We start from the raw sequence: 22,835 nt of genomic DNA, 5'->3' as shown, positions 1-22,835 counted from the left end.
AGTATGACAAAACAAATAAAAATACGGTGCTTTGGTAATAACATATTAAAGAGTGTATGTTGAAAAAAGAAGGATAAAATAATAATAAGAAAACCTTGCTTGTAAAAAACGGATAAACCAAAATCGGTGGCTTTAAGGGGAGCATCTTCGTCCTTGCTCAACAAGAGGAAATTCTCAGGCTTGAGATCTCTATGAATGACACCAAGAGAGTGAAAAGTGTGGACAATCTCCATAATGGTTCTTAACAAGGTAGCAGCGGCACGCTCGGTATAGTGGCCCTTGGCAATGATGCGATCAAAGAGTTCACCACCCGCACACAATTCCATCACTAAATGAACAGATTGTTTGTCCTCATAGGCACCTTTAAGCTCTACGATGTTAGGCTGCCCTGACAGGTGGTACAGGATCTGCACCTCCCTTCTAACGTCCTCTATATCCTCCTTATTCACTAGCTTCCTCTTCGCAATTGTTTTGCATGCAAATTGTTTTCCTGTTGCCTTGTGTGTGCATAAATATGTTACCCCAAACATGCCTCTACCTAGCTCCTTACCCAGACTATATGACGCTTTTATGTCCTCCATTGGCCTCCCCAGCACGGGCCCTATAGGCCCGGGCTTTGTAGGTTTTGTTGTTGACGGAGGAGATGTTGTTGAGGGTGGTGGAGGCTTGCTGGCCGCCGGAGGGCTTGTGGATGGGCTTTCATTGTTATTATTATTATTATTTTTGTTATCATTGTCTGTGGTTTGTTGTTGGTTTGAGTCTCCCTTGGTTGCGGTGGCCGCATTGTCGGCCTCCGGGGCATCTGCGGCGTTGCCTTGGGAGCAACAATTGCCCATGGAGGAAGGGAGGGAGGAAGGGGGACACAAAATAAGATATAATAAATATGAAAATGAAGAAGAAAAGAGAAAAAAAGAGGGGAAATAAGGATATAGTTTGGGAGTGGCAAAATGGTGAATTCTAAGGAGCAAAAAAGAAAGACTAGTTGGAAAATAATAATAAAAAATAAAAAAAAAGGGGGGGGAATTCGAACAAGTCAAAATGTGACAATATAGGTTGATTCATTGTTTGGAATGTTAATAAAATTAGAGGAAGGTATTGATGGTGAGAGATTGTAGGGAGTTTAGAGGTTGCAGTTTGAAAAAGTCTTTAGCGTGTCTATTACGTGGTAATGAGACAAGGTTAAGATGATTTTTCGGAATAAGAAAAACAAAACAATCATTTGTACTCATAACTTCAAAATCACAAAGGCCAGTAAGTTGTTATAGCTTTTGTTAGAGATGATGATGTTCTTACTCTAGAGTAACTTCCAAAAGTTAGATAAGTAATATCAACAACTTATATTATTGAGTGAATACCCACCGACCCTGAGAATTATCTCGAAAGGACAACGAGAACCCAAGAAAAAAAAACACTTAATTCGGCTTTTGATCTTTTTTTTTTTGGGACTGATTAGTCCTTGTACTAAAAAAAATAACATTGACTTTTTTTGGTACAGGGACCTCATTGTCCTTTTGAGGTAATTGTTAGGAGCTGAGTTGGATTTTTTTTTGTCAAGAGCCTCGTTGTCTTTTGAGATAATTGTCAGGGCTATTTTGGGTTTTTCTCTATATTTATATTACTATTGTTCATGTTTGTGTACGTACGGAACATTATATTTTATATTATATTTGGATTTAAGAAAAAAAGTTATATTATATTATATTAATTTAGAGTTTTAGTCCAATTTATCATAAGACATTAAATATAAATCATGTATGTTATCATAAATAGCATTAGAGTGTTATGAGAAATATACACTAGATTTTTGGGTTTGCTCTTTGGTATTATTCATTAGGTACTAATAGATCGGATTACAAGCTTGTATATAAGGGTTTTGTGATATAAATAACATATTGAGTTTTGAGCTTCAAGATGTATTCTAAGTTGTAGGAGCACTCAATAATTTTCAATTTGGTTAATATAGACGAGAAGAGGGGAAGGATTGTTAAATTGTAGTTTGAAATATTTTTGAAATCACGAAAACTTTAAGAGCCTATCAAGTCTTAAGACTTGGGAATGGGAACAACAAAAGATATATAAGTTCAAATTCAAGTCTGAAAATTAGGTTTAATTTTAAATACACTATCTGATATTCTTTTCTCAAGTCTTTTTAGACTAAGCTTGACTCTAATGATCATGAATCCAAGAATCGTAGACATTATAGGTTAGCATGAGAGTAGTAAAATTTTGTAGCTCATTTATGTTTATCTATATTCACATGACTTTTATATAAATAGGTCGTAAATTCTATTTATATTTGTGGGATTTAATACAAATAGACATAAATGGAGTTTACGACTTATTTATATAAAAATCATGTGAATATAGATAGACATAAATGAGTTACAAAACTCTATTACTCTCATGCTAACTTATAGACCGAAACAATTTTAGAGTGAAAAATTGCATTGAAGCCGGACATATCCCTAGAGGCTTTATATATTTTTATCAAAAATGTTATTTGTTGTACATTTAAATTATTCACTAAAATTAATCACTAATATATTTGTGTATAAATACATATGTGATTTAATTTATTTTTTTATGAATTAATAGACACTCTAAAAAATCTATTAATTTACTATTTTTTTAATAATATAAATTAAAAAATTGTACGTATCTAGCTTGCGTGGAATTGAGTCACACCACATTAATATATTAATCAAAATTTTAACACAAAATTCTTAGTAATAAGTAGATGAATTCACCAAAAGAAGTATCATAAACAAATTTAAGCAGACCATATATTTAAAACATCTGAACCTTTTTCATTTTGGTGTGGTACAAGCACTACCAGAAATACGGACATTATCAACGGGAAGATACCCACGAACTAAAAAGAGTGGCAAATTTATATGATCGTGGTAATCACTTGCAACGTCTTGTATTTCCGTGGCCAAATTTTGTGAAATTTTTTGACGATTTTGTTTGTTCGTGGCTAACTTGAGATGAGTTCTCTCAATGACCACAGACTCAATGATTACCGTGGCAAAATCGAACGATTTTCACTTTTAAATTCCGCGTTTAATTTAGTTTTGTCCTCCATCCCTCTCAAAATATTTTTATGCAGTTTTTACTTTTTCAAAATTTAAACCGTAACTTAAAGGTAAATTCGATTTATCATGTGCAGACTTTTCCAATTCTTCAATTGTTGAATTCTTCTCCCTCCTTTTGAGTGCTGCCATAAAAAATTAATAAAGTATGCTAATGGTTTGATTTTAGATGTTGTTGATGATGTACAATTTTCTCACTTCGTATGATCTTTAAATTTAGCCATATCTCTGAATCATGTATTTTTTTACTTAGTATTAGCTATGCGCTGATTTGATTAATTTTTTCTTTTTGATTTAACTATAGTTTTTTAACGTGGTTGTATTATTCATTACTTGTTACTAAATCAGATTGTAATGTAACGAAAAAGACTAAATTATATACATACAATTTCAATATTTATATTTTAGTTGTTACATTTTTTGTGCGTGTTCTTTTTGGTCAAATGCAGTTTTAGTGTCCAATTTTACCGTATGTATTATTTAGAGACTTTGGTGATAGAATAAAATGATTCAATTAAAAATAAATGTTAAAATTATAAAAAAGAGTACTTATAAAAAGAGTACATATTTATCTTTGATAAAATAGTTCTAACTAATTTTAGAAAGTAAAAGATACTAACTATGATTTTATTGAAATAATAACTAATTTAATTATTCCACTATTTCCAAAATCCCTGTTTGTTAGCTCCTGCAATTGATTCAAGTTTGATAACATGCAGCCAACCTTTTCGTTAATAACATTTTCTCCCGGTCGTAATTTCTTAACTCCTGCACTCAGATCAATTCAGCTAACCTTCAGAGCAATTCGCTCAAGACGTTCCTGGTTAGGTTCTAGGTACGATCACACCGGACGTTCTGTGAAAGAGCAGGGACCATGATTTGCAGTTCGAGTAACGTCAGTTTGAGTCGCCGAAGAAGCAAGCAAAATCGGTGGAATCAGAATTCTATATGTAAACCCGAATCGCGAAGAAGATTTTCATGACATCATTTTGTTTTTTATATTTCTTTTAGTCAACAATGAAAGTTAATTTTAGACTTTTTTTTTTTTTTTTTTTTATTCCAACATGCATTCTTTCTTTTGTTACTGGTTGTAGATAGATTCTAAATCACCAATTGGCATTTTGAAAGATATTATGCAACTGACAATTGAAGGCCGCAAAGCAGCTGCAAATTACATCCGAAAGTAAGTATTGTACCTTAATTTTTTATCATCTTCGAAGGAGTCAAATCATAACCTATTAATTTTTTAGCTTAATTCTTGATCTCTATTTTGCTTAACAGATTTTATTGGAGTACACAAAGCAACTGGAGTATCTACAGGATGTATAATTCAGTGGTGTATAATTTAGTGGCCGAAGTTATATGTATTTTTTACTATTTACCTGTAAATATTTTTGCATGTGGATTGTCTGTGTAACAAGAAATGGAGAGCTTGATAAATTCATTATTTTGATACTTTCAAGATTTGTATCATTTTAGCAAAGTTTGATATTTATTTTGTAATAGTTTTATTTGAATATTTTTTTAACATTAAATCCATTAATCTAGGATATTTGCTTTTCAATACTAAGTATTTGTTAATTTTATATTTTTATACTATGGATAATACGTATAGGAATGTGATTAATTTTTTTAATATTATATGATGTAATTTTATATTAAAGAGCATTTTTATTATGATATTTTTTTTTAATTTAACTTCTATCATTAGCCACGGAAAAAAGTATGGCAAAAAAGTCCGGCCTGGTCAATTTTATCACAGGTAAATGTTTTATTTTGCCACGGAAAAGAGTGTGTCTAAACGTGCTAAAGTTGTGGCTAACCAAATGTCTCCACGGGTATTAAAGCTGTGGCTATTGGAGTAAAAAGCGTGGCTAACTAAAAACGCGTCGCCCTCCCTAGCCACGGATGTTCATTTGTTGCAAAAGCATAATTGCCACAGTTTTTTTGGAGTTTAGCCACAGATTTTTCCATAGCTAAACCCCTTCTTTTTGGTAGTGAAGTTTTGTTTGAGGAAAAATGTTACCTTAGCTTTAAATAGTGAGACACAGTTATACTTAAAATAAAAATTAATCAATGAATGTACCATGAACCTAAGTTCTAAATTTCTAATAATGAAGACTATGTTAGACAAAATCAATGAATGTACCATAAAACTAAGTTCTAAACTTCTAATAATGAAGACTATGTTAGACAAATATTTGATAATAAAAAAATTAATAAAAAAATAGTCAGAATTTATTTTATTTAATATTTATTAATTATTAATAAAATTAATAAATATTAAATAAGATAAATTTATTTTTTTTAATCTTCTTAATATTATCGTTTTTTTTAATTTCTTCTTCCTTCACACATTATTCAAGCACATAACAAAGCATTATTACTATTATTGTTATCTTAATTTTTTTGAAAAATAAAAAATAAAATAAAACCACATGCATTATTATTATAATTAATTAATTATTTATATGAATTAACATTTATATAAATTTGCTGATTGTACAGGATTTGAATATCAATTTCACATGCATGCATCATCTAATCAAGGTATAGATCTCCCCTACTTATATTATTGGAAAAGTTTAAGGAGTCAGCAACTTTTTTAAATTCTGGCCAGTATATAACTAGCAAGAAAAAGTGAGCTATTGGATAAAATCTCACATCAATTTCACACCATTAAAATAATCATTGATGACTATTTAATAACTACAAATACCAAAAGTTGCTAGCCCCTAGGGCTCTTCTATATTCCTAACATATATATATATATGTATAGTTCGGTGACAGTGAAAAATGATGAGTTTATTGGTCATATACTTCAAGAACTTGAGTGTACATAACTTGATTAATTATTAACGTAGGTTTCAAGGATCTATAATTCATTATTCTTTGTCGCCACTCTTAACAGATCTATCACAAGTTCACCAAGTAATTAATCTTCATGTATATATATAGATATCCAATAATGTGCATTTATTAGCTATCACAAAATCAACTTTTTTTTTCCTCACGAGAGAAGATTCACTACTTAGCACTTTACTAGGTACACTCCATTGAACGAAGCTACCACAATATTTAAAACTTAGTTTACTAAAAATGTATTTAAAATATATAATTATAAATATTATATATACAATCTATATAAACATGACACATCCAATAAACACATATTTATTGTACTCATTTTAGACATACCAGCAACATATACGTTCTTTTGGAACATCAGATCGATTCAAACAAATAGATATATTTTGTCTCCAACCAACTTGCCTCAACCCCAAACCCAAACCCAATCCCTCCCATTCAAAACATAGTACTTCCATGGCTTCTTCTATTTCTTCTTCTATCAATATCTCCTCGTATTCCTCCGCACCACCTCTTTTCCACCCACGTGCTTCTGCATCCCAACGCTTCAAATTGTTCAATGGATTGCGCCGTACAAATGGACATGCGTCCGATTTTGTGTTTCTCCGACTCTCCTCTAAATTCTCTGCTGTAGGGGGAGAACTGCATTCTAATTCGCTACGCTCTGATGCTGCCAAAAAGGTTGAATCAGTTACGAGAATCAATCGGTTTTCTGATGAAGATGATGAATTTGATCTTGACACTCCCACACAAGGTTTTGCTTCCATCCCGGAGGCCATTCAAGACATTCGCAACGGAAAGGTTCCTATTTCTTTCTCTCTCTCTGCCCATTCAATTTAGTTTAACCTTAGGTTATTCGCTCTCACTAGTGTGAACCTTCAGATGGTAGTTGTTGTAGATGACGAAGACAGAGAGAATGAAGGAGATTTAATCATGGCAGCAGAGTTAGTAACACCTGAGGCCATGGCTTTTATTGTTAAGCATGGAACTGGCATAGTCTGCATTAGCATGAAAGAGGAAGATCTCCAGAGACTGGATCTTCCACTCATGGTAAACAGCAAGGACAATGATGAAAAACTGCGCACGGCTTTCACCGTGACAGTGGATGCTAAACATGGAACCACAACAGGGGTGTCAGCTCGTGATCGAGCAACAACAGTCTTGGCTCTTTCCTCGAGTGATTCTAAACCAAGTGATTTCAATCGCCCAGGCCATATTTTTCCACTAAAATACAGGGAAGGTGGTGTGTTGAAGAGAGCAGGACACACAGAAGCTTCGGTTGATCTTGCCATGCTTGCTGGTTTGAATCCAGTAGCAGTCTTATGTGAAATTGTTGATGAGGATGGTTCCATGGCACGATTGCCTAAGCTTCGCCAGTTTGTAGAGCGCACAAATTTGAAAATTGTATCTATTGCTGATTTGATTAGATATAGAAGGAAGAGAAATAAACTAGTAGAACGTGCTGGTGCTGCTGTTATACCAACAATGTGGGGACCATTTAATGCTTGCTGTTATAGATCACTTATAGATGGCGTGGAGCATATTGCAATGGTTAAGGGTGACGTTGGAGATGGACAAGATGTTCTCGTGAGAGTACACTCAGAGTGTCTTACGGGAGATATATTTGGATCTGCAAGATGTGACTGTGGGAGCCAGCTTGCTATTGCAATGCAGCAGATTGAGGCTGCTGGTAGAGGTGTATTGGTCTATCTTCGTGGACATGAGGGAAGGGGGATTGGATTGGGTCATAAGCTTCGCGCTTATAACCTGCAGGATGATGGACGGGACACCGTAGAAGCCAATGAAGAGTTGGGATTGCCTGTTGACTCGAGAGTATGGAATTGGTGCACAGATACTGAGGGACTTGGGTGTTCGTTCAATGAAGCTGATGACAAACAATCCAGCAAAATATGTTGGACTCAAAGGTTATGGTTTGACAATTTCTGGAAGGATTCCTTTGGTAGCACTTATTACAAAGGAAAACAGGAGATATTTGGAGACAAAGCGTGTGAAAATGGGTCATGTTTATGGACTTAAATCTAACAGCGAACTGAATCTAGAGAGGGGCAATGGTAAACCTGGTGTTGATGATTCTAAGGGTGCTACTACCCAATAGCCCTCTTTTTCCCTGCCAGCAAGTGGAAGAGGAGAGTGTAAATGTGTGTTTTTGCAGATGGACCCCGAGATAGATCACTGGAATCATGAATCTATCTCTGATTCAAAATTTTCCAGCTAGTTGGTTGATTTTTTCCTTGGGTGTTCTCTACTATATTAGGTTTGCTCAAACAGTTTTTGCTAAAGTATAGCACCATGTAGCATGTATAATATAGATTTAGGCATTGCTTGGACAATTTTGCGTTTGTGGTTATATATAGAGGTTTTTAATGTTTGGCAAAATACTTCAGATGACGTATAAAGTTGTCAAGTTGCAATTAAGAAGTCATCGAAGTCGAGGGATTAACGTGAGTTACAAATGTCAACTTTTTGAACTAAATTGAGTAAATTAAAATTAAGTCATGAGTGCAACTTTAGAGAGCATTTTAATTATTAACTTGTCTTCAAATCTTAGAAAAAGTGTTCTAGTTGTATGTAATATAGGTTACCTTTTGTAATATGTCATACTAGATTAACATACTTACATACACATATTTGAGTAGTTCTTACGGTTCATAAAATCTTCGAACAAGGATCTCATATACATCTTTATTGTATTCATTGTACTTTGATCTAATAGTGATTGTTCTTTGTCGAGATCTGAGTCAAGTTTAGCCTAGCAAGGCTTTAGGCGATAATGTCCACGATTCTTGGATTCATGATCATTGGAGTCAAGCTTAGTCTAAGAAGACTTGAAAAAAGAATATCTTGTAAACACTTATTCAGATAGTGTATTTAAAATTGAACCTAATTTTCAGACTTGAATTTGAACTTATATATCTTTTGTTGTTCCCAAGTCTTAAGACTTGATAGGCTCTTAAAGTTTTTGTGATTTCAAAAATATTTCAAACTACAATTTAACAATCCTTCCCCTCTTCTCGTCCATATTAACCAAATTGAAAATTATTGAGTGCTCCTACAACTTAGAATACATCTTGAAGCTCAAAACTCAATATGTTATTTATATCACAAAACCCTTATATACAAGCTTGTAATCCGATCTATTAGTACCTAATGAATACCAAAGAGCAAACCCAAAAATACTAGTTTATGAGCTTGCATGTGGTATAGAATTAATATACATGATTGCATACTGTTGAATCTTAGTTTTCATGTTTATTCGATGATGTTATGGCTGAATTTTTTGAGATTTTTTCACTCCTTTGAACTTAATTGGTTCAAATTTGAGGGTATGAGTGTGAAATACGAATTGAGACTTAGTTGATCTAGAAAATTAATATTCATTAGCTTAATTAGATGAGTTTGAGTGAGACCACGGGACTATAGTAGTTATTAGAAAGTTGTTTGTGAGTTAATTTGTGCTACTAGTCATTGTACGTTCATTAAGTAGCAAACTCAAAACCTTGAGTTTTGGCTAATTCCTTAGAAAGGGTATTTTGGTAAATTTATCCCCTGCTAAATGAAGTTAGATGAACTGGAATTTAGCACACAATTTTTTTATTTGCTGAATATGGCTTGATCTTTAAGGTTTGTAGAAAATTCTAGTTTATGAAGGATTTTTCTCCATAATAAGTATTTTGCCATGCTTAGTTCTCAACGCACAATGAATTTTTTAGTGGAACTAACTGTGGATTAACTTTACTTTTACTCTAGTTTAAGGTTACTAAAGTTGAGAGTGATTTGAGTTTTGTAGAGTAAGTTACAATGTTTAGAAGTAAGGTCATTATTCGCTCATAAAATAAAATTTTTAAAATAAAGCAATCTACTTTCAAGCATTAGTGCTCACTCTACAAAACTGAGTAAAATTTTTCTCGTATATTTTTTCTTGATTCTACTTAAAAAGTGTAAGATAAAAAATTATATTTTACTGAACAATTGAAAAGATCCATTCGAACCATTTAGTACTCTTGAAAAGAGCACAATTCGCTCAATAAGTGTTTTCTCATATTGATTCAAATTCGTTCTTCTTATCATATATGACTGCTGCCATATCGGGTTTGTCTATAATAAGCTCAAGTCTTATGAGCTTTTCTGATGGGCACAAATAATAATTTATAAATATGCCTCATATGGGGTTTTAATAGTAATTATTATTTTTTTACATTTACCACAAGTTCCTTTCGTTTTTTCTTCTCTTTGTATGCACTCCATTCAACCCTAAGTCCACATTTTTCTCCATCCTCTGCCACCGTGACTGCGTCTTTCTTCACCGCCGCCGCCTGAAGCTCTGTTCTGTTCAACTGGAGCTATAATTCAGGTTTCCTCTCTCAATATTGTGCTTCATTTCTAACTTGATTTTTCGATGTTATGAAAAGAAAAATCATATTTTTACTTGTCAATGTAGAGTTAATAGTGTGATTTGTGTTTGGAAGTTGATTTAGGCTTTGATCAATGAGTTCCTGGATTTGTCAATTGCATAGAATTTTTCAATTAAGAACTTAAAGCAATTAAAAAAAATGGTGGAAAGAAGCTGTGATATTTTTCTGTATCTCCTCAGCCCAGTACTTCATTGTCTCATTCATTCTCCGTATCTCTCTTCTCTCTTCGTTTGGAACTAGATTATTCCTATGGATTTCTTTCCATAGTAGTCGGATCTCTGACGGCAGAATATTTATAGGACAGGATAGAAACTCTGACATTTGAGGTTGTGTTCTCTGCCTAAGTGCCTAACTGTTTCAAAAATGATTTCTGCTTGTTTATTCAAGGTTCTTCGTATACTGAACGGTGACATGGTCATGGACACGAGTTTGCAGATGCAGCACCATTACAGCGGTCCTCTGTTAGAAGAGCCACTTGAATCATTCAGTGGGAAGCTATCTCTTGACAAATACATGCCTGCATATTGGGATAGGGACAACAAAGCAAGAAGGACTTCATGTGAAGATGACATTTAAAAAGGGGTCGATACTTGATGATCAAAATTGAAAAATGCTTTTTACTGGTTATGCTAAATATGTTTATTTTCTCTCCTATTTTGTAGTTTTGCATTTTTCTAGCTATCTTTCTATAGTGAGATATAATTTTGCATTTGTGTATAATAGCAGGGTGAAAGTAGGATCGGTAAAAAATATAGAAGCTTTTGAAATTCTTCTCAGTAGCTACATCACACACTAAAGGCAAGAACAGAACTTTTTGTTGCTAGAGTTTTTATTTTGGCATGTTGAACATACTTTGTGAGGCAAGAAAAGATCCTTTATTGGTTGGTATAGCATAAGCCCATCATTAGCTGGAATCATTCAGAAGGCTATAGAATAATGTGGATGCATGGCTATCATGTTTGAATTTTTTGTCATCTAAACCATATAATCTTGCTCTTCCCCTTCACCGTTGTCCTCGACAACATCGGTGTCATGGCCTTCTTGGCACTAAAATTGGTAACGCTGGCATTCGGGATGATGTCGTCGGCATTCGTTCAAGGAAGCGTTTCCCAGATCAGCACACAGAGATAGAGTAGGGTTTCGTTTTAGTCTGCCTTACCCAGATTAGCAGACACAGGCAAGGAGGGTTTCATTTTACTCTAAGGAAGAGGAGGGGTCTTTTTAGAATTTTGAAACATATTATATCCTTTGATTTAATTTTTAAAAAATTTTAAATTAATATCATCTCAACCGTTGGATTTTTTTTAACATAATTCAATGATCTTAATTACATGGTGCATCAAATGTGCCCAAAATGCTTGGGCTGATTTTAGACTGACCCTGCCATATCCAACTGGTCAAAAGTTAGCACACCTATTCAATCTACGGTGAGCATCTATTCTTAATATATAAAAGTAGATACATAAATTTACCCACATTATTTTTAAGTTATTTTTCTTTTTCTATTAACGTCATGTCAGCAAAATCGCTTACGTGGCAAAATTTTAAAATCAACCACTCAATTTTTGCCAAATCATCTATTATTTTTCAAATTAGCAAAAAAAAATATATATACAAAAAACAATATAACAATTACCAATGACAATAATTAGAAATTAATAGTGTCTAACCAAATTTATAACTTATAAAGACATTAAATTCATATTCCTATATTTATTATATCTTACCGTTGTAACTAATACAAGAAATTTATAACTCCAATAATTAATTTATTAATTTCTATAAATAATAAACATTCATATTACAAATGTTATAATAATATTATTAATCATAATAAATTTTACGTTACAAATATTCAAATTCCATACTATTTGAACTACTTATATAAGTCTCTTATCACTATTCCTTCAAATTACATCAAATTTAGCACAAAAAATTTATTTCCGAACTACACAATATCTCAAACTTACTCAATGAAGATAACTATGTTGAATGTGAAAAGTGTACGAAGAAAGCATATGAAAAATGAGATAACTATATTTGTGGCACATGTAATCAAACACCACCATATCCAACAATAAGGTAACTCTATATACTTTTCATAATCACATCTATCAAATTATTAGTTACTAACCCAATACTTATTTTAGGTTAAAAATTCAATTAAAGGTTTCAGATCAAAGTGGTACAACAACTTTTGTATTATTTGATGGCGAAGCAAAAAAATTATTGGGTACAACTGTTTCAAATCTAATGGTACTCCAAAAAAGTAATGACATTGAAGCACCACCCCAATTAAAAAATTTGTACAACCTCATTATATTTGAAGTCAATGTAAATGATTTTAATCTTAAAGAAAGTTCTCAACAATACACTGTTATTAAGACATTTGTTCCAACCAAAAACACTAAATTTTAACACCTATTTGTTACCAAGACATTTGTTCCAACCAAAAACACTAAATTTCAACACACATTATAACAAATAAAACAGATAATACTAAAAAAAATCACTTATTTTAGTTATTTTAGACATTATTTTTATTTCTAATTTAAATTATTCATTGATTATAGGAACCAACTTCGCCAACACTAATATCATCAGACAAAGATCACATACCCATTAAGAGATTAAGGAGAAAGAAAAGTATACAAATTCAAGATACATCTTCAGAAGAAGAACATACTTGCAAAAATGAAACAAACAACACAATAGAAAGTGAATATAACTCAATAATTCATAAAGAACATTCATTCATAAGAACTTACACAGAAAGAAGAAAGTAACAACTCTAACAACAACCAATAAAAAAAAAGGAGGACCAGCGCCACATAAGAAGAATAAGTTCATCAACTAAAACAAATGCAAAAATCAAACCATCAAATAAAAATGTCATTTAATTTTGTACATACAACTCTAATATCTAAATCTTTTGTATTACAAATTATTTTAAATAAAATACCTTTTAAATTTAACTTTAGTTTACATATTTAATTTAATTCTACAAAACATAACAATTTTTAATTTAACGCCCCGCACATCGCGCGGTCTCATTCTAGTACACAAGAAATGTGCAAATTATGCCTTATACATTAAACTATATTAACTCATTCAGCCAAAACAAGATAAACGCCTGATATTATCCTTTTCTTTTTTACATCATAACATCATTCTCTCCCAAACATTTCTTTTTCACGCGGTTCCTTGGTTCATGAAATGGCTTTGCCTAAAAATTTCTTCCTGTGTTTCTTTTTTTCCCCCTCATTCTACAATAATAAAAGAAAAAAAAGTGACAGTGCTATCCACACCTTTATCACTTGAGCAAAGTGCAGGAGGATTTCACTTCATATCTCCTTTTCTTCATGCATCTTTAGCAATTTTTTGAAACAAAAATGTCAACACTCTTCCATTGATCCCTCTCTTGTTAGAATCAAGAAAGACTACATCTGAACCACAAGTTGTACCATTTGGTGTAACAATCATCTAAGGCCAGGTACTACTCCTCATCCTTATGCTTGGCGAGCCCATGAAGCTCAAATTCCTTCCCTCTAGGTAGAAGCCGTTAAAGAAGCACTGGAGGAACCAGTTGAAGGGGTCCATGCATAAACTAGTAAGCCTGTGATAAGAATGACAGCCCCTGCAAGAAAGCCTGTTGGAAGAGAAGAGGCAACGCCAAGGTACGGCAATGGCAACGTGAACACATAGATGGATATAGGGACTGCCACAGAAACAATATTGCATGAGTTGGATTTAGATCGAAATTTCAAGTTAGCATGAAGTTTTAATGATATTATACATATATATATAAGAATGGAAGGATAGTAGGATATTCAAAAAATTACAGGCTGTCATCCTTCAGCTTAATTGAATAGCAAAGTTAATGAACAACCTCCTAGGGCTAAAATGATTGCTTTAATTAAATAAGACTTTACAAAACACTTCCAATAGAGCAAGTGATTAGATATTCTATTGTGAATGAAAATCACAGCCACATAGAAAAGCAAAAGATTTCTATTTTCTCCTGCCAAGATTATCTAGGTTATTTTCTGCTTTTTTTTTATGTGGCCAGACATACATTGCATCTTCAAATGAAAGCCAAAATGATTGTAGCCTAATATGTTATTTCCTAACTAGATATACCACTTACCATTTAGATTAACTACAAAAACAGCTGCTACATTATGATTGTAGATCCCAAAAAATAGAAGTTTAAATGCCAATGAAAGAGGTATTGTGGTTAAGCCATTCTACCATTAGTGACACAAACCCATCTAGTCTTTAGGTAACTAACAAATAACCACTAAACATAGACTAAACATTCCTTCTTACTTTGAGCAACATTTTCTAGATAATGTTTCCCATGCTTTTCTACATCTACAACACAATGAATTACACTGTTTAACTTTTACCAGTTACCATTACTAAGTACTAACTACCAATATTTTCATTTATACAGTAAGGGTATATATATACAAAAAAAGTATAATCAACACGTACATATGACATATATATATGTGGTTTATCTATCATGTGCCCTTAGGGCACATGTTAAGATTACAAAACAAGAAAGTTTTTATTGAAGATATAAAAAATTTAAGTTTTATCATGTGCCCTTAGGGCACATGTTAGCTAAACCCATATATATATAATCTAATTGAAGTTGAGAATTAAATGTAAAGCATCTGTAATTTTGTAACCTAATAGTTCCAAAATGAATGTGTAAAAGGATATTGGCAACATCTTATATATGAAACGGGTAAAAAAGCTGAAGATCTTCTGATACTTACCCCCCATATGTGGTTTTGGGAAAAAGAAATAAACAGTTGTAAGAGACAATAATGGAATTAGAGAGATTTATCTTGGAGATTAGGCAGGACAAAACCCTACATGAGAGCAATAGCCTCTCGAATGCTGTTCTTCTTTTTTTCATATTTCTTAGCATTCTCTAAAACATTTACAAAGCCAAGAATAATATCTCACTGATATAATATAGCTCCTTTACTTCTATTCCATCCTTCTCTGTTCTCTAATCTATTCTTCTACTCTACCTTCTACAGACACCATATTCTATTCTATTCTTTGTGTTATTTTATTGAACCAATGTAGAAGTGTTTTATTTTATTTTTTAAATAAAATCTGGCAGCCAAAAAATCATTCTTCCCTTTTCTTTTCCCATTAAGAAAACAAGAAATAAATTAAGGTATAGCCTAGATCCGAATTGGATAAATGATATGGCAGAGCAGTAATACTATCAAAATATTTGGTCTCTTTCGTCTTTTCATGCCCAAAAACAACTCACTTGTGACTTGAAGAAAGATGGAAACAGATGTCCCAGGTCATTGCAGGAACATTTGAAATGCATCCATATTTTCTTCTGCTCTTTCTTCTCCTAGACACTGAATGCTACTCTATTCTCTGTGCTATCAACAGTCTAGCTTATACTGGTATCAGGATTTTACACTCCCATTATATATTTGAAGTCAAACTCTTTCTTATTAAAAGCCCTTGTTTGTCCCATCCCATGTTGGGCAAATTAATAAGAATTAAGCTGACTAGTTGAGTTTAGAAACAAAATAATCAATTTAATAGGATAGTTCAAAGTATTTTACTTTTTGACTAGTAGGTTGCTAAATGTTTATTTATTAAATTAAGAAAATAAAGTTTACCCATGCAAAATATGACCAGTCCATGCAGGTTGGAGGCTCAAGCACTAGCCCATGAGGCCAATTTTGGTTTGATCGACCATTCTAGTTCTGATAACCATTATACCTATTTATTTGCTCCTCCAAAAATCTACATGTATTTCACTGCTAACCCCCAATAATAGTCCTTGCAAAAAGTTGTTTAAAGGAAATGCATTTCATTGTACCCAGTATCCCATCTCAAAATCAATTCTTGAAATCCCAATAAACAGGGAAGATACAGTTAAATCAGAAACTAATCCTGAATGTCCCAAAACTAACTATTTCTCAACCATAAAAAAATATTCTTCATCTGCAAGACTATGACTCTTTAGAGTCTCATGAATACTCCTCTGACCAATGTTATATTTCCTGTGAAACAAATGACATACCTGAAAATGTTGATGCTAGACAGGAGACAACAGCTGAAGAAATCTTGAGAAGATAAAGCAATGAGATATTGAAACCCATGTTGACAATGATAAAAAGCACAGGTAGCAGGGGGGCTCCATTACATCCTGAAACCAGATCGTACTACAATATGAACTCTTTTTTATCAAAACAGTTACAAAGGGAATATAAAATTAGGATATGAAACCTAAATCATGTGTTAGAGGACAGAGAGAGAGGAAAATGAGTTTGTATATAAGAGAGGAGAAGAGAACAGAGGGATTTATCTTGGAAATTATGTGGGGCAGAACCCATTTTCTTCCTTAATACATTTTCAGAGGTAAGAATGATATCTCACTGATATCATTTAGCCTTTATGCTTCTATTCCACCTTCTACTCTCTACTATATTTTTCTGCTCTATCTTCTACCACACACTATATTTTATGCTATTCTCTGTGTTATATGTCTAGTCTAGCCATATTGGTACCAGGATCTAACACTGGATAATACTTTCATTATCCTACAGATATTTCTTTCGATTGACACTTATGATTACATTAGAAAAAGATATTATTTTAGATACATAGTGAGTGAAAACAATTCTATACTATTAACCAATTCCAATCATATGCATATAGGTTACTTTCAAGACTGAATAAGCCAAACATTTTTATTAATATGACAATGCTAGATCAAATAATAAAGTTAAACTTTGTTAGACTAACAATGTATCAAAATTAAATTCTATAAAATAAATACAGCTTACCACTTGACAAACTCCCAACATTCAGAAAGCAGGCGGCTCCTTCTTTGAGGTAGTTTGGGAGTTGACTGAACGGGACACCCCATAATTTTGATAAGAATGGCAGCAGGAGGCATATGAATAGTGCCTACACTAAAGCATATACTCCTGTATTTAGGAATCTATTTGTATATATCTTTATAAAACCTAACATTATACTTTCAAACGATGAAAATTCATAAGAGATTTTTGGATACTTACTTGGAATGCTGACCCGAAGGAATTGACGACAAAGAGATCAACAGAACGTCCCTGCTTCAGATAATACAAAACGTTATAAAATTATTACCATGTCAGATTTTCTTTTAAAAGAAAGATAAAAAAGAGCATTAAGTTTCCATTGACATTCATATCAAAAGCATGGTTTGGAAGCTTTATAATCACGGTGCAGGATTTGTAACTCCCAACTGTGATTTATTATTTCAGATATATTCCTTGATGCTTAACTTATCTTCTCCGTCACAGATATATCACAAGGCGGTGGTGATTTTGTTCTTGCACAGTGGCTGCAGCAGCCATTGAACAAATTTCCTATTTTTTTATGTATATTTGGATTTTGTGGAAGATTTTTTGTTCAAGTTCCCTGGACTCAAGTAACAGGAATAATTATTTAAAAGGGGGAAAGTATAGTTTAGACTTGACTTGTGTGACAAACACCAATTCATGGTAATTAAAATCTCCTGGAAATAATTACCAAAAAAATATAAGAAGTAAATAAGAACCTGGAAATCATGAAAGTATTACATCATAGGGTGTTTTGTTTGCCCAAGTCCTAGAGTGAGATACTAAGGATCACACAAATATGAATCACAAATTGATTTTGCACCCAAGGCATCCATATAAAAATTCTCATCATATATGCTGTGTTGAGCTTGGTATATATTCTTGCGACTGAGGAAAACAATGAGCCTAGAAATTTCATATTAGGAAGAAAACTAACAAGAAAATGTCAGGATGAACGATGAAGTGATGGCCGACCCTGCCTCTGTGAACAGAAATAATCACCACTGCCTAGTGATTTGTCTCTCACAGGATAAGTGAAGCTTCAAAGGATATCTTTTGCAAAAATAGAAAAGAAAGAAAAAAAAGCCAAGGGATCCCTCTTTCCAAAGAAAAGAAAGGAACACATTGTTATTTTTAAAGGAAGGAGAATGTTACTCCCAAACATAGGTAATAGGTAGGAGTAGTGAATCCTTCACCAAAATCTTTTACAATAAAAGACTATATCCTTTAACTTGACAAATTAAAATGAGGCTATCATGTATGAATACATAAGGCCAAGTGCATGAAGAATTAAGATAATGCAATGAATAATTTGCAGCTAATGTTATGAAGGCTTTAAACCCGGAAGTGAAATCACTTACTTCAGAAGCGTCAAATGATCCTATGACCTTCAAATTCTAAATCACAGAAATATATGCATTAAAAGAATTCATTACTACATGCACCTTCAGTTTCCTGGTTGCGTCCAAAAAGATTACTTCCTACAAAGTATGAAAAAGCCAAATATCACCAGAGAGAACTATTTGAAACCTAGGGAAAATCATAAAAATAGACAATAACCTTCAGCACGGTATCAGCTGCTTGGAATAAAAATGAAACTATCATTAAAAGACTCCAAAATATACCAGCTTCCTTCAATGAATTCCCAGCACCTGATCCACTGCATTTCATTGACAATAAATACAAAATTGGAATTCCAGATACAGAATAGTCACAAAGTTTAAGTTGTACTGGCCACATCTAAATTACAAAACAACAACATAGAACAGGCTTACATAGTCGAACATCTGAGAAACTAACATGTACTGACCTTGCTACAGTAATAACTACACCAGTGGCTACAAGAAAGCATCCAAGCAGCTGGTTGACTTTATATCGTCTCCCAAGAAAAATCATTGACAGGAGAATTTGCCACACAAGGAAAGTCTGCAAGAAAAGAATAACTTAAAACAATGATCCACTCGTGCACCTATAATTTTAACTCATACATTAAACATATAGATGAGTTAAAATAAGTAAAGAGAGTAAGCATCACACAATGTTCGCTGTTTTGATTGTCAGATCAAGGTAGTTACATTCCGTTTGTTGAATGAATATTCCACCCCATCTAAATGTGGTTTAAAAATATAATAATCAGCAGTTGAGAAGTAACAAAATTCCATATCAAATTAAAACTTTTGGCCAAAAGAACTCTGGAGAAGCCCACATCACAACTTTTTACGGATAAAACTACAAATTCAAGACACAACAATATTTTAGGACAAGGCTGCACACCCTCCAGCAACATCAGTTATAACTTCATCTCCCTCATTCTCACACAGATAACAATTTGCAAATGGAAGTTTTTATACAGATACAAGAACAACTCAGCATTGTCACATTAATGTGAGTCACATTAGATGAAATCAGCTATGTAGATTAGATGACTTTTTATCACAAATAACTTATAGCTATTTACAACGCACAGAAATTTACATGGCAATCTACTAATGGCACACTCCATGTTAATCATTGAAGACTTCTTAGTATCCTATCACATACCGTCTCATTTTTCTCTCAAATATATCAAGTATGTTAACTGGTAGTTTCATCTAAGGTTTCAATCTGCCAAAAATAGTAAGCCAATAGTAACATTTTTCAATTGAGATTTGGGTCAAGCCCAACACTATCACCATGTTTTCTAGCAAACTGTTTTACACTGAGGAACACTTAGACAGCAATGAAGCAGTCCATATATCCAAGGACATCAGCTGTGCTTCTTTCGGTGCAAGGTACTTACTAGCTGATTTCTAAAAATAGGTCAGGTGGTATATACTACCTCCATTCTTGAATATGTATCCAATCTTGAATGTACAAATGAATGAAAATATTAAATAGACCTCAACGTTGAAAAGACTAGAGTGTCTTCTATAAAATTGCCCTCATCTCTTAATCTCATTGGTTCTCTCATTTAATTGATACTTAGCCCAGTTATTCTTTAATAAGGGTAGAATAAGATGGAAGAATATTTATTAAAATGACAAATAATTATGGACAAGCTATGTTTTGGAGGCAGACACTTATTTAATTAGAGATAGTATTTGCAAAGACATAGTTATATTTACCTTTTGAATTCATTTTAATTCATGTATGAAATTTGCATATAATTTTGAAATTTTCATATTTCATTAACGGAAATGCAGCAGTAAGATAATTAAACAATAAATTCAAGAAAGCAATTGACTGCTGATGGTTTTTTTTACCTGAGACAAAATTGGAATTGATGCCCCAGATAGCATTGCTGATACAACATACAGGAAACAAACAATTAAATGACCGTTTCTAAAAACAAACCAAAAATTGAACAGCCCAACAATATTGGTATCTATCTCCTACAATACCTCAGACATGAAACAGTCATAGAACCATCACAAATTCGAGATGAAACAGAGAACAATAAGATATGGATAAAAGTGAAATTAAGAATGTTTAAAATCTATGCCGTTTGATATTTGGAAACGCCGAACCTGTACAAAAGAGCTAAAATTGGCAACACTGAACCTGTACAGCATAATTTTCAAAATAAAAGGTGCTGACAATGGAGATATATATATATACATTGTCTGTCCTGTCACAGCTTAAGTATCTAAAGATCATGATATTTAACATATTCTACTAAGGAGTTGAATGACGTGTTGATTCAAAGCTGGGATGACCAGTGTCAATGTACCAACCATCCTCCCCTTAAATGTTTCTGCATTTTGTACAAATTTGATGGAACTCAATGAAGGAAGACTAACTAAAAACAACCAGAAAAATGACAAGCATTACCTCCTGCTGCCATTCCCGTGGCAGCACCAAGAGCCTCCAAGAGACCAACAACTAGAAATGGTGTTTTCGGCATTGATAACATCTCATCAGTGACAATGCCCACACGATATCGAATAGTCAAAATTGAGAAGTACACAAGTACATATCTGAAAGAAAGAAAATACCACTCCATTTAAGTTGCAATTTATACTATTCACCAGGGTAAAAAATGCACGTAATTTACATCCAATAACGTCCAATTGTAAGGTCTTAGGTTATTATAATAATGATAATATTAAGAACTAGAAGTGGAAGAAATATATATGACCTCTTATAACAGCCATCAATTGCACTCAGATATCGTCATTTTGTTTTTAAAATGTTAGGTACTTATCAATTATCACTTTTTAAATAATACTACAACAACAACAAAGCCTTATCCTACTAGGTGCAGTCGGCTATATGGATCAAACAATGCTATTGTGCCCATCATATACTATGTTTCCAGTAAGATTATTTACACATAGATCTCTTTTAACCACCTCGTGTATAATTTCGTTAGGTCTTCCTCTATCTTATGTCACTTGTCTATCTTCTTTCAAATCCACGCTTCTACTCAGATGCTCTGTCAATCTTCTCTCCACATGTCCAAACCATTTAAGATGAGATTATACTATCTTTTTAACAATATGCGCTACTCCAACTTTCTTTCATCCTCATTTCTTATTTTGTTTATATATGTTTAGCTGTTCATGCATCTAAACATCCTCATCTGTGTGTCTATGCCACACTAAACTTATGTTCATGCTTATTGTTTCTCCATTCTATATAACATAGCTGGTCTAATTGGCAATTCATTAAAATTTACCCTTTAAGTTTTAAAAGTTCTTAAATAATAACGATTGTTATTGGCATTCTCATATTGCTAGAGGAAATAGATATTATATTCTTTATCAAAATACTATATTATATTGTTAAAAGCGTACACTTGAAAACAAATGTTCGCCAACCAAAAGTTGGAAAGGAGGAGGCGAACCATAAACATCAGCAGATAATATGCCCGGACCCCACAATAAGAGGTTCAAGTGAGACTCTGGGAGAACCCATCAACATGAACCAAAAAACGCATAAAGGAAGAATAAAATAAACATATACATATAAAAAATTAGAAAAAGAAAACCCTTACAAAAACTAAGTTACATCAACGAGGAGAGAAATTAAATATTGTCTTTTACAATAAAATTAAATCCAATTGACTAGAAAACAAATGGTAACAAACAAATATTTATTAAGTTATGCTAACTAGCAAGAAAAAAACAAAATTGAAAAAGTTAACGCTTTTGAGATTAATTTTATTGACTAATTTTAATACCCACATAGCATAATTGAAAAAAAAATCATAAAAGCAACCATGTTCGGGTTATTAAGATAAATAAACAGTATTACTATTAATAACGTACGAAATCACAAGAACCACACAGAATGATAAATTAGCTTTGTAAAGTTAGTAGTTAACACTCCTTCCCAACCTGCCATTAATGGTTTAGCTTAATTCTCTGCCCGAGTGAGTGTAAAAGAGTTCTATACGGCAATCCAGAGTTAGATTCCGGTTTAATAACAAAATCTTTAAGTAACATTTTCATACCACTTATCCCATTTACCCAAGAAGCTTAAGAAGAAGAAAACATGGAAGAAAGAAGCGGTGAAGTGAAAAGAAGTACCCGAAAGTAGCAAGCTGAGCGAGGAAGAAAGGGTACTGCTTCAGAGGAACCAAG

The 22,835-nt window shown here is 32.8% G+C and overlaps 2 protein-coding genes and 1 pseudogene across 2 annotated transcripts in view; 1 reads left to right on the top strand and 2 right to left on the bottom strand.

Moving 5' to 3' along the window:
- LOC107637502 (calcium-dependent protein kinase 17-like) overlaps positions 1 to 1,037 on the bottom strand; it is a 4,981-nt gene extending 3,944 nt beyond the window's left edge. Inside the window, exon 1 of the mRNA XM_016340911.2 lies at positions 95 to 1,037. Within this exon, the coding sequence (XP_016196397.1) occupies positions 95 to 836 (742 nt within the window). The 5' untranslated portion in view covers positions 837 to 1,037. The remainder of the gene's footprint in view (positions 1 to 94) is intronic.
- LOC107638357 lies at positions 6,342 to 8,440 on the top strand (annotated as a pseudogene).
- Positions 13,464 to 22,835, bottom strand: part of LOC107638358 (protein CLT1, chloroplastic) — a 9,746-nt gene continuing 374 nt past the window's right edge. The window contains exons 2-11 of the mRNA XM_016341595.2: positions 22,782 to 22,835; positions 21,082 to 21,227; positions 20,514 to 20,551; positions 19,082 to 19,197; positions 18,832 to 18,931; positions 18,717 to 18,752; positions 17,470 to 17,520; positions 17,233 to 17,356; positions 16,467 to 16,592; positions 13,464 to 14,111 (exon numbers count right to left, since the gene is read on the bottom strand). Coding sequence (XP_016197081.2) covers positions 13,942 to 14,111; positions 16,467 to 16,592; positions 17,233 to 17,356; positions 17,470 to 17,520; positions 18,717 to 18,752; positions 18,832 to 18,931; positions 19,082 to 19,197; positions 20,514 to 20,551; positions 21,082 to 21,227; positions 22,782 to 22,835 — 961 coding nt within the window. The 3' untranslated portion in view covers positions 13,464 to 13,941. The remainder of the gene's footprint in view (positions 14,112 to 16,466; positions 16,593 to 17,232; positions 17,357 to 17,469; positions 17,521 to 18,716; positions 18,753 to 18,831; positions 18,932 to 19,081; positions 19,198 to 20,513; positions 20,552 to 21,081; positions 21,228 to 22,781) is intronic.

Source organism: Arachis ipaensis, chromosome B04 (genome assembly GCF_000816755.2).
Source record: "Arachis ipaensis cultivar K30076 chromosome B04, Araip1.1, whole genome shotgun sequence".
Classification (NCBI taxonomy): Eukaryota; Viridiplantae; Streptophyta; class Magnoliopsida; order Fabales; family Fabaceae; genus Arachis; species Arachis ipaensis.
Note: the sequence above shows the minus strand (reverse complement) of the source record. Positions and strands in the feature narration are given on the sequence as shown.